At 51.7% G+C, this 13496-nt stretch overlaps 1 protein-coding gene across 1 annotated transcript; it reads left to right on the plus strand.

Annotated features, from left to right (window-relative positions):
* The first annotated feature begins 4647 nt into the window (after window positions 1-4647).
* LOC143829522 (uncharacterized) lies at window positions 4648-11553 on the plus strand. Its single transcript, XM_077320575.1, is given in 4 exon segments — window positions 4648-4912; window positions 5751-5854; window positions 5962-6096; window positions 6181-11553. A coding segment is annotated over 1 exon segment (4578 nt). The 5' UTR covers window positions 4648-4912; window positions 5751-5854; window positions 5962-6096; window positions 6181-6218; the 3' UTR covers window positions 10797-11553.
* The last annotated feature ends 1943 nt before the right edge of the window (window positions 11554-13496 follow it).

Below are 13496 nucleotides of genomic sequence, written 5' to 3' on the forward strand. Positions count from 1 at the left end.
CCCTTCTATCTTCCTTCCACTGCAGCCTCTACGCCTGCACAAGTTTGACCCTACTACACAGCCATCCTACACTGCTGACTCCAGCACCCTTTTACACATGGCGTCTGACTCCATGAAACTGCATTCTGATCACCATTATCTAATTGCCCCCCTTTTTTTTCTTTCCAGCACTGATACCTCTGCTGCCAACAGAAACTGCCTTCCAGGTTGTGGGGGACATTACTGTAAGTAATACCGGGGTCATCTTGCAGACAAGTCCTTCCTGTGCTTCTTGAGGAGACTGACTTCCTCATACATTCTCCCTTCTCCTTTCACAGAACCACCACTGTCTGCCTGTGACACCACCGTTAGGAACACTACCTGCATCTACAACTACCTCCTTGGACTACGTACCTCAAACCACACATCCTATTTGCTCAACCCGTCCCCATCCCTCCCCTACTCAAACACTCTCCCATCAACCCCAACCTACCACACCTCTTAACACTGACACTTACACTGCACTGCTACAACACTCCCTCTAACACTGCTTTTTTCCCCTCTGCAGACTTACTCCCCTACATTCCTGCTTCACTCCTCCTTCTGAACTGCTGCCTCAACCCTCTGCATTGTGTTGTGCACCTCCTCCAGACACACTCCTTGGTGAGTTTCAATCCTTCCCTATCCCAATCATACAATCCTTGCCTTCCCTGTTCCTACAGTAACCCCCTCAAACACCTACCCTCCACACTTACGCCTTCCCTCCTCTATACTCAGCTACCCACAGTTTGGTGTAGTAGTTAGGAGTGCAGACTTCTAATCTGGCATTCCAGGTTCTCTTCTGTGCTCCCCCAAATGCAACCAGCTGGGTGATCTTGGCCTCGCCATGAGTCTGATAAAGCTGTTCTGACCGAGCATTGATATCAGCTCTCTCTAAACCTCACCCTCCTCACAGAGTGTCTGTTGTGCGGAGAGGAAAGGGAAGACGACTGTAAGCCGCTTTGAGCCCCCTTCAGCTTGGGAAAAGCAGTATATAAGAACTACATTTCTGTTTCTTCATCTTCTTCCCAGTCTTCTCCTCCTCCTCCTCCCAGACCCCACCTCATGCATCCCCCTTCTGTCTCCATCCCACAGCTCCCTGCGTGCCTGCCAGCCACTCCTGCTACTGTCCAGTCTCCCAACACTCCTGATCCCAGGACTCTTCCAGCTACTCTCTCCCCCTGAAACGGGGTGTCAGCCTCCTCCCAACCCACCGCTTGGTGAGTGCAGCTACCTGCCAGTCCCTGTCCTTACTGAAGCCTTGCCACCTCGATGCTCTGCCTCCCCTTCCTCCTCCCAGACCCCACCTCATGCATCCCCCTTCTGTCTCCATCCCACAGCTCCCTGCGTGCCTGCCAGCCACTCCTGCTACTGTCCAGTCTCCCAACACTCCTGATCCCAGGACTCTTCCAGCTACTCTCTCCCCCTGAAACGGGGTGTCAGCCTCCTCCCAACCCACCGCTTGGTGACTGCAGCTACTTCCAGGCCCTGTCCTTACTGAAGCCTTGCCACCTCGATGCTCTGCCTCCCCTTCCTCCTCCCAGACCCCACCTCATGCATCCCCCTTCTGTCTCCATCCCACAGCTCCCTGCGTGCCTGCCAGCCACTCCTGCTACTGTCCAGTCTCCCAACACTCCTGATCCCAGGACTCTTCCAGCTACTCTCTCCCCCTGAAACGGGGTGTCAGCCTCCTCCCAACCCACCGCTTGGTGACTGCAGCTACCTGCCAGTCCCTGTCCTTACTGAAGCCTTGCCACCTCGATGCTCTGCCTCCCCTTCCTCCTCCCAGACCCCACCTCATGCATCCCCCTTCTGTCTCCATCCCACAGCTCCCTGCGTGCCTGCCAGCCACTCCTGCTACTGTCCAGTCTCCCAACACTCCTGATCCCAGGACTCTTCCAGCTACTCTCTCCCCCTGAAACGGGGTGTCAGCCTCCTCCCAACCCACCGCTTGGTGACTGCAGCTACCTGCCAGTCCCTGTCCTTACTGAAGCCTTGCCACCTCGATGCTCTGCCTCCCCTTCCTCCTCCCAGACCCCACCTCATGCATCCCCCTTCTGTCTCCATCCCACAGCTCCCTGCGTGCCTGCCAGCCACTCCTGCTACTGTCCAGTCTCCCAACACTCCTGATCCCAGGACTCTTCCAGCTACTCTCTCCCCCTGAAACGGGGTGTCAGCCTCCTCCCAACCCACCGCTTGGTGACTGCAGCTACCTGCCAGTCCCTGTCCTTACTGAAGCCTTGCCACCTCGATGCTCTGCCTCCCCTTCCTCCTCCCAGACCCCACCTCATGCATCCCCCTTCTGTCTCCATCCCACAGCTCCCTGCGTGCCTGCCAGCCACTCCTGCTACTGTCCAGTCTCCCAACACTCCTGATCCCAGGACTCTTCCAGCTACTCTCTCCCCCTGAAACGGGGTGTCAGCCTCCTCCCAACCCACCGCTTGGTGAGTGCAGCTACCTGCCAGTCCCTGTCCTTACTGAAGCCTTGCCACCTCGATGCTCTGCCTCCCCTTCCTCCTCCCAGACCCCACCTCATGCATCCCCCTTCTGTCTCCATCCCACAGCTCCCTGCGTGCCTGCCAGCCACTCCTGCTACTGTCCAGTCTCCCAACACTCCTGATCCCAGGACTCTTCCAGCTACTCTCTCCCCCTGAAACGGGGTGTCAGCCTCCTCCCAACCCACCGCTTGGTGAGTGCAGCTACCTGCCAGTCCCTGTCCTTACTGAAGCCTTGCCACCTCGATGCTCTGCCTCCCCTTCCTCCTCCCAGACCCCACCTCATGCATCCCCCTTCTGTCTCCATCCCACAGTTCCCTGCGTGCCTGCCAGCCACTCCTGCTACTGTCCAGTCTCCCAACACTCCTGATCCCAGGACTCTTCCAGCTACTCTCTCCCCCTGAAACGGGGTGTCAGCCTCCTCCCAACCCACCGCTTGGTGAGTGCAGCTACCTGCCAGTCCCTGTCCTTACTGAAGCCTTGCCACCTCGATGCTCTGCCTCCCCTTCCTCCTCCCAGACCCCACCTCATGCATCCCCCTTCTGTCTCCATCCCACAGCTCCCTGCGTGGCTGCCAGCCACTCCTGCTACTGTCCAGTCTCCCAACACTCCTGATCCCAGGACTCTTCCAGCTACTCTCTCCCCCTGAAACGGGGTGTCAGCCTCCTCCCAACCCACCGCTTGGTGAGTGCAGCTACCTGCCAGTCCCTGTCCTTACTGAAGCCTTGCCACCTCGATGCTCTGCCTCCCCTTCCTCCTCCCAGACCCCACCTCATGCATCCCCCTTCTGTCTCCATCCCACAGCTCCCTGCGTGCCTGCCAGCCACTCCTGCTACTGTCCAGTCTCCCAACACTCCTGATCCCAGGACTCTTCCAGCTACTCTCTCCCCCTGAAACGGGGTGTCAGCCTCCTCCCAACCCACCGCTTGGTGAGTGCAGCTACCTGCCAGTCCCTGTCCTTACTGAAGCCTTGCCACCTCGATGCTCTGCCTCCCCTTCCTCCTCCCAGACCCCACCTCATGCATCCCCCTTCTGTCTCCATCCCACAGCTCCCTGCGTGCCTGCCAGCCACTCCTGCTACTGTCCAGTCTCCCAACACTCCTGATCCCAGGACTCTTCCAGCTACTCTCTCCCCCTGAAACGGGGTGTCAGCCTCCTCCCAACCCACCGCTTGGTGAGTGCAGCTACCTGCCAGTCCCTGTCCTTACTGAAGCCTTGCCACCTCGATGCTCTGCCTCCCCTTCCTCCTCCCAGACCCCACCTCATGCATCCCCCTTCTGTCTCCATCCCACAGTTCCCTGCGTGCCTGCCAGCCACTCCTGCTACTGTCCAGTCTCCCAACACTCCTGATCCCAGGACTCTTCCAGCTACTCTCTCCCCCTGAAACGGGGTGTCAGCCTCCTCCCAACCCACCGCTTGGTGAGTGCAGCTACCTGCCAGTCCCTGTCCTTACTGAAGCCTTGCCACCTCGATGCTCTGCCTCCCCTTCCTCCTCCCAGACCCCACCTCATGCATCCCCCTTCTGTCTCCATCCCACAGCTCCCTGCGTGGCTGCCAGCCACTCCTGCTACTGTCCAGTCTCCCAACACTCCTGATCCCAGGACTCTTCCAGCTACTCTCTCCCCCTGAAACGGGGTGTCAGCCTCCTCCCAACCCACCGCTTGGTGAGTGCAGCTACCTGCCAGTCCCTGTCCTTACTGAAGCCTTGCCACCTCGATGCTCTGCCTCCCCTTCCTCCTCCCAGACCCCACCTCATGCATCCCCCTTCTGTCTCCATCCCACAGCTCCCTGCGTGCCTGCCAGCCACTCCTGCTACTGTCCAGTCTCCCAACACTCCTGATCCCAGGACTCTTCCAGCTACTCTCTCCCCCTGAAACGGGGTGTCAGCCTCCTCCCAACCCACCGCTTGGTGAGTGCAGCTACCTGCCAGTCCCTGTCCTTACTGAAGCCTTGCCACCTCGATGCTCTGCCTCCCCTTCCTCCTCCCAGACCCCACCTCATGCATCCCCCTTCTGTCTCCATCCCACAGCTCCCTGCGTGCCTGCCAGCCACTCCTGCTACTGTCCAGTCTCCCAACACTCCTGATCCCAGGACTCTTCCAGCTACTGTCTTCCCCTGAAATGGGGTGTCAGCCTCCTCCCAACCCACCGCTTGGTGAGTGCAGCTACCTGCCAGTCCCTGTCCTTACTGAAGCCTTGCCACCTCGATGCTCTGCCTCCCCTTCCTCCTCCCAGACCCCACCTCATGCATCCCCCTTCTGTCTCCATCCCACAGCTCCCTGCGTGCCTGCCAGCCACTCCTGCTACTGTCCAGTCTCCCAACACTCCTGATCCCAGGACTCTTCCAGCTACTCTCTCCCCCTGAAACGGGGTGTCAGCCTCCTCCCAACCCACCGCTTGGTGAGTGCAGCTACCTGCCAGTCCCTGTCCTTACTGAAGCCTTGCCACCTCGATGCTCTGCCTCCACTTCCTCCTCCCAGACCCCACCTCATGCATCCCCCTTCTATCTCCATCCCACAGCTCCCTGCGTGCCTGCCAGCCACTCCTGCTACTGTCCAGTCTCCCAACACTCCTGATCCCAGGACTCTTCCAGCTACTCTCTCCCCCTGAAACGGGGTGTCAGCCTCCTCCCAACCCACCACTTGGTGAGTGCAGCTACCTGCCAGTCCCTGTCATCACTTATGCCTTACCTCCTCTATCTACACCCAGACCCACAACACAACACTTGGTGAGTGCTGCTACCTGCCAATCCCTCTCTTCACTAAAATCTTGCCTCCTCTATACTACACTCCCCTGAAATGGGGGCTCTGCATCCTCACCACTTGGTGAATTCTGCTACCTGTCCATCCTTCTCCTGCCTGATGCCTTCCCTCCTCCCTAAAGGCCCTTCCCTCTCCCCACCCAAACCCTTGCTCTTCATTCCCCCTTTGGCACCCCGTCCACAAATTCGAAGAACTTCAAAGACCCACTTTGCATCTTATCACACCTTCTGCTTCCTGAACCTTTACCTCCTCTCTACAAACCCTTCCCTCTCTCCACCCAAAAAGATTTCCCATGCCCCTTTCATGTCCATTCCACAACACCATGCCTGCCTTCCTACAACTCCACCTTCCATACTACCAAACAAAAAACCACACACCTTCTATCCCTCAGCTTACTACTACCTTCCTCTGTGACCAGCACACCTCATCCATCACGTCTCTTACTAATCCATGCTCATTATCTATCCGTTCAGCAGGTTCCAGCACTCCAGCCTCAATATCAGCCTCCTCAACCACTGCTTGCACCTCAACAGGAGACCCTCTGAAACAACAATTCCACCTCCATCACAAACACTCCTTGGTAAGCTATTATGACTTCCCATCCGTCTCCTCCGGAATAAATTGCCTCCTATAGACTACCCAAACACCATCACAAAAGTGACCCAGCCTTTCTCCTTCTGTCTTCAGTCAACAGCTCCCTGTGATCCTGCCTGCGCCCCTACCTACTACACCGCCATCAAATACTCCTCCTTCCTACAGTCTACTTGCGACCTACAACCCTCCTCTGAACACACCCTCTGCAACAACACGACCCTCTGACTGGTAAGTAAACCTACCACACCACCCATTGCCTTCAATTTCCATTCACCCCCTTCAACCACTACAACCCACTCCTCCCTTTCCCAGGCTTTCCGTACCATACATCGGAAAACAAATACCTCGCCATGCCACGGCCAAAACGCCAACACACTCCAGAAGACAGACAGAAATCTCACATGGCTGCAAACCGCAAATACCGCGCATCACGCACTCCACAAAAGACTGCTGAAGCCTATCAAAGACGCAGTGAACGACGAAGACAAACCCGGGCTGCCCGCCAACCATCTCCAGCAACTGCCGCTACACACCAACACAGTACAGAATACTCCACAGACAACAATCCATCCACTTCAATAGACAGTCAAGCAGCTGCACCTCTACTTACTCTCACTCCCACTCTACAAGGACATCTACCTGTAGCTTTCACCATGCCAGGCAACCAGCCAACTTCAGACCCACACTGCTCTGGCAACCTCACTGAAACCTGCCTGTCTTGCCAGGCGAAACACTTCCCTGGAGAGAAACACTCTGGACACCACTACTCAACATGCTGCACTAAGGGGGCTGTTAACCTACCACCCATTCGCACCGCCACGCTCATCAATGACCTGCTAACCAGACAACATGACCACTCCACCAACTTCATGACCAACATTCGATCCCTCAACAGCTCGCTGGCATTTGCATCCATGGGTGCCTCTATTACCCCCCCACCTCACCATGGCCCATACTGCTTCAGGATATGTGGCAATATCTACCACCGAGCCGGTGCACTACATCCAAACACTGGGGAACCTCGCTCATACGCACAGCTCTACATTCTAGATTCCCTACAAGCAGCACATGAACGGCTTCAACGACCTGAGAATGAGTCCTGTAACCCAATCCTTCTACAACAACTAAGCAACTTCATGGCTGAAAACAACCCTTTCGCACAAGCTTGCAAAATGCTCTACGAAGTCGAGCAGGAGTGCATCGTCGAAGCTCACAAAAAACATGCTACACCATCCACTGTCACCATGGCCATCCTTCAAGACAGGGAACATGATCCACGCCGTTACAATGCCCCTTGGTCTAATGAGGTTGCCATCATCTTTGAAGCTGATGACGGATGTCCACCTCTACATCGCGACTTGCTCATCCACTGCCGCAGGCCATCTACTGATCACCCCGCACGTACCGAGCGAATCTCCATTCTCGATCCAAACCTGGAGCCCATGGTCTACCCACTACTTTTCCCCTTAGGAGACCAAAGCTGGGGAATAGATATACCTCTTCAAGAGCGACCTAGAGCAATTGCACATCTCCACCAACAGAGAACACACCCACGCACACGTGTCACTCAGATGCAATACTACCAATACCGTCTTTCCGTCCGAGATACATTTAACCAATTTCTGGCAGCGGGCAAACTAACACAGCAATACATTGTTGATGCCTATGTCAAAACAGAGGCCAACCGTCTCAATTATCTACGCGAGAATCAAAATACACTACGTGTAGAAAATTACCGTGGACTTATGGACCACCTTCAACAAGCCACAGGAAACACTCCCCCACCAGGCACTGCTATCATCTTACCATCCTCTTTCCAGGGCAGTCCAAGAAACATGATGTAAAACTATCAAGATGCCATGGCTATTGTTCGACAGTACAGTAAGCCTGACCTATTCATTACAATGACTTGCAACCCACAATGGCCAGAAATCCAGGACAACCTTCAAGGACAGCCAGCAGAACACAGGCCAGACATTGTCGCCCGTGTGTTCCACCTAAAGCTAACATCACTGCTTCATGACTTGATGCGACGACATATCTTCGGAACCCCAGTTGCTCAAGTGCATGTCGTTGAGTTCCAAAAAAGAGGCCTCCCACATGCCCATCTCCTACTCCTCCTCAAACAACCCTTCAAACCACACACACCAGACATCATTGATCTCATTGTCAGTGCTGAGATCCCAGACCCACAGAAGATGCCTGCTTTATATGCAGCAGTTACAAAACACATGATTCATGGGCCATGTGGCGAACAGTTCAGATACGCTCCCTGTATGAAGGAGGACAAGTGCAGCAAACGTTTCCCCAAATCCTTCGAAAAAGACACACAACCTAACCAGAACGGTTACCCATTATACCGCCGAAGAGACAATGCCAGAACAGCCAACGTCCGTGGAGCGACACTGGATAACAGATGGGTTGTCCCCTACAACCCATATCTACTCCTGCGCTATAATTGCCACATCAATGTTGAGGTTTGTGCCTCTGTGAAGAGTGTTAAATACCTTTTCAAATACATCTACAAAGGCTACGACTGTGCCACTATTCGCCTCACAGAGACCAACCAACGGTATGATGAGATCAAGATGCATGTTGACTCCCGGTATGTCAGCCCACCAGAAGCCATGTGGCGCCTCCTTTCCTACAATCTCCATGCCCAGTCACACAGCATTGTACGTTTACCTGTACACTTGCCTGACTACCAGTCTGTAATTTTTGATCAGCGCACACTTCAGACAAACCCCGCCACTGTGGAAATCAATGCACAGAGAGACACCATGTTGACGGCTTGGTTCCTGCTAAACTCCGAACATGAAGAGGCACGCTCCATCCTCTACATTGACATCCCAAAAACATATACCTTTCAAAAAGACATCCGGAGATGGGTCCCACGCAAACGGCAGGCTACAAACATCATTGGACGTATGTACTCTGTAAACTTCGCCGCAGATACAGAACGCTACTGCTTACGACTCCTCCTCTTACACGTCCCTGGCGCTACAAGCTTTGAAGACATTAGAACTTACAATGGCATTCAATGTGCCTCTTTCCAGGAGGCAGCACTTCAACGTGGCTTGCTACAAGATGACAATGTCTGGGATGCTACAATGGCTGATGCTGCACTATACACCATGCCACACGCTCTCAGAGACCTCTTTGCATACATCCTTATCTACGGGGTAGTCCCAAGACCTCAGCAGCTCTTTGACAACTACAAAACACAACTCTGGGAAGACTATGCCACACAACATGGCCAAGAACATACTGACAACTGCATTACCTGTCTTGCACGCACACTGACCGACATTGAAACCACTTTGCGCATCAATGGATCCTCATGTAGAAAAAAAGGACTCCAACCACCACCAACCAACATCAACACACCACCAGAAGAACACGCACCACAACACTACCACAATCTTGCTACTCAGATGGTTGCAACACTCAATGCTCAGCAACTTGCTGCTTACAACAGCATTCTGGATGCAAGCCAAGACAACACACGCCCACACCGCTGCTACTTCATTGATGGACCAGGAGGCACTGGCAAAACATACCTGTACACAACTCTAATATACACATTCAAAGGACTGGGAGGACATGTCTTGCCTGTCGCTTCCACAGGCATTGCAGCAAACCTACTTCCTGGGGGCAAGACATTCTACAACCAATTCAAACTCCTCCCCCCACTAACAGAGACATCTTCCTCAAATATCTCTCCGAACTCCAGGGATGCCACTGTCATACGTACTGCCACTGCCATTATCTGGGATGAGGCCACCATGGCACCAAGAGCAGCCCTCACTGCCATTGACAGACTACTCCAAGAACTTATGTCTTCAAACAAACCTTTCGGAGGAAAACTGCTCATCTTGGGAGGAGACTTCAGACAAACACTCCCGGTTGTCAAACATGGAAACAGAACAACTACCATTGAGGCCACCATCAAACACCATCCTCTCTGGACCCATTTCAACATTTTCCCCTTGACTGTCAATGTACGTGCCACAGATCCTGCCTTCAGTCAATGGATCCTTCAGATTGGAGACGGGGCACATGACATCACACCACCACTTCCAGAAGACATGATAGAAATCCCACAACACACTGTCACTACACAAGACCTGGCTACAGACATTTTTGGCACACAGTTCACCGCAGAACAAACCTGCACTTTTACAGACAGAGCCATTCTCTGCCCCAAAAACTCCCATGTTGACACCCTCAACGCAAGCATTCTTCGTCGTTTGGAGGGCGATGCGACAACATACTACAGTGTCGACTCCATTGAGGATGAGAATGAAGAGAACTCAGAAATCTTCTTCCCCATTGAATTCCTCAACTCCCTAAACCCAACCGGCATGCCTCTTCACCAGTTAACTCTGAAAACTGGAGCCATCGTGATACTCCTACGAAATCTGAACACTAAGAAAGGCCTATGCAATGGCACCAGACTCATCATTACTGATCTCCGGCCAAACATTCTTCTGGCGCGCATTGCCACTGGATCAGCATCAGGAGACACCGTTTTTATACCACGCATCACATTAGCACCTAAAGACCCAGACTTACCCTTCACTCTCTGCCGATTACAATTTCCTGTAAAACTTGCCTTCGCAATGACCATTAACAAATCTCAGGGACAAACACTCAGCAAAGTTGGCCTCCATCTTGAGGAGCCTGTATTCAGCCATGGACAGCTATACGTTGCAATTTCCCGAGTGCGCCGCTTCCAGGACCTACGCATACACGTGACTCCACAGCCACAGCAAGGCATGCTACTACCAGGCTCAGACCAGATCTTCACCAAAAACATTGTCTTCCCAGAAATCCTCATAAAGACCCCACACAACCAGCCACAGGAACAGCATCCACATCTAAGCTCTCTTGACCTCTCCCCTGACCATCCCACCTCCCCTCACTAACAACCAATCCTGAACAACAAAAGCATAACAATTTCCACACAATATCATTCCTTTACCACTACACTCCTCCATGACACGCAGCAGCAACGAATCATAACCCCTCCTTAATGTCAGTAAAGAACTTCTGATTACAAAATGCACTTCAGCCCATTTGTCTTTTTTTCATCATTTATTGTTATTATAATCTATTGCCTCCAAAGTACTTCATTGGTGTCACCAACCAACCCTGTTCTTCTTGGACCTCCACGCACGTCACTCCCGCAAACATGGCTGCATGAAAACACTGCAAAGCAAAACAGAAAATTAAGCAACATCAAACCACCTCCAGATAACCCTACCACCCTCCAACCCAGCCTCTTCACAATATGGCCATACACTACCTTTCAACACCACAGTTTAATCCCTCCTTAACAAAACACTACTGCACATTCCCACCAACTATATCTTCACTTTCCTGAATCTCTCCCATCCACTCTGCCCAAACACCTACAATACCACTTGCAGAAACACTGAGCCACTAACAGCACTCTCAAATCTACACTTTCTAGCGCCCGTTGTATTTAAACGTACAACGGTCTTTAAATCTAGTTAGTATTATATGACATGAAACTCAGAATTTTTTTTTACGGTTTAATGCAAGATTCATTGAGCCAATTCTATGGAATAAATGTTGCAGATAAACCATAATGGTTGTGGATGTCTTTAAACTCTCTGGTTCTGTTTTCAACCAAATTACCTTGACCTATGTTAAGTCACACAGAGAAACTGTTTGTTCTCCTGCTTATTATAACCTCCTCTTCAGAGAAATGGCAGAGGCAGTGGATTGCTTGTAGATATAATGGGTCATTGTCTGGTCACATCCCTCCTAATCAGAAAACATTCTATTTCGGGGGAAAGGTGTTGCTTGACAGGTTAGAAGCACATGTTTATTGAGTTAATTGTGTCTCCAAGTTATTTCTCCTGGCACTTATGCTGATTATTTCAGTGCTGAAGAGCTTGAATGGAAGTTTGTTGAAGAAACATTCTCTTTAAAAATGTTAATCCTTCATCTCTTTCCAGATGGCAGGATGGCGAGCTTGGTAACTGGGGCTTATAAAATATTCTTCTTGGGTATCATTCTAAATCAACTGCTAACCACATACATATTAATGAACACAAGAACCCAAAACAAAACACATGAGCAACATTTCTCTCTTCTGTGCTGATGGTAATCACCCGCTGCTCACTCTTGCCACTATCCCATTTCCATTGTTAGCGTGACAAAGAAGGTAAGAAGGGAGATTACTTCAGAGAGTTTAAAATGAAATGTAATCAGTCCCAACGAACTCTGGGGGATTTTTAATCAGCTTTGCTAGTGTTCATCTGGATTACCTATGCCCTGACATGATACTGCCTGATACACTGGTTGCTCTCTAATAGGTTCTCACCTGGCTCAATATAGGACCATTTTGAAGCGGATTTGACTGTTAGTGGTGGTCTTGTGCTCAAATCCCAACTCTGTTATGAAGCATTCTGGGGGATCTTGGGCTACTCTCTCAATCTACTTCCTGTGAGGATAAAATGGGGGTCTCTAGTTGCCATTCTGAGCTTCTTGGGATAAAAATGCAATAGAGAACAAGATGACGGCTAGTGTATTTCAGTTGACTGAGTGCTAGGTCTGGAAGATATATGGTCCCAGACTGTTCATCTCTGAAGAATTCCAGATTAACATGGTCATATAACTGTACTTCAGTGGGACCAGGATATGATTAAAATATAGGAATTGTAGACAGATCTATATAATAGTAGAAGTTAACATTCTATTGATGAAAGGCTCCTTAAACTGGAGGAAGTCTTTACACTTGGTGAGCAGAGTGGTAGGACACTATATTGCTGGCTTACATCCAGCTGTGTGCTCAAGAATGCTACCATAGAGCAGTTTGCACGGACTCTTTAGAGATTCACAAGCCTAATACTGGATTTGCTTTATTGGTGTGAAAGCATTGTGTTCTCTCAGACTATTCATTTCCATAGCATTTTTCAGTGTGTTTCATTCTGTACAATTTTGTAATCATGGCCTTGGTCAGTGGTGGTGAACCTATGGCATGTGTGCAAGAGACAGCATTCAGAGCCCCCTTTGTGGGCACACATGCTGTCACCCCAGCACAGAGCTCTCTGAGTCAGCCTGCACAAGGTCTGGCTTCCTGGTGCACAGAGTATGGGGAGGACTCTTCCTACGCTTTCCAGTGATTGGCTGGCATGGGTTGCTCAGCAGGGCTGGCGTCTGCAAGCATTGGCAGGAGTGGGAAGGCTGCACCAAATGGAGCCCACTAGAGACACCACACACTGCTGCTCGCATGCATGCATGCCTGGCCTCGCAACCTCCCCTCAGTGGAGTGAAGGTGAAAAGGGGAGGGAAGGGAAAGGGGAGGGGAAAAAGGAGGGGACAAAGCCTTAAAATACATGGCCCAACAACAAAGGGGCAAAAAGAGGGGGGAAGGGTCATAGAAGAAGAAGGGGAGAGAGAAAAGAAGGGTTCAATTGCCATGTTGGCACTTTGAGATAAATAAGTGGGTTTTGGGTTGCAGTTTAGGCACTCGGTCTCTAAAAGGCTCTCCATCGCTGGCCAAGGTTATGTTGAAGTGCAGTGTGCCCAATTCTTCAGGACTGATCAATTTATGAACCTTCATTGGTTAGGATACAAGCCACTTGGATTTTTGG

Source organism: Paroedura picta, chromosome 2 (assembly GCF_049243985.1).
Source record: "Paroedura picta isolate Pp20150507F chromosome 2, Ppicta_v3.0, whole genome shotgun sequence".
NCBI lineage: Eukaryota > Metazoa > Chordata > Lepidosauria > Squamata > Gekkonidae > Paroedura > Paroedura picta.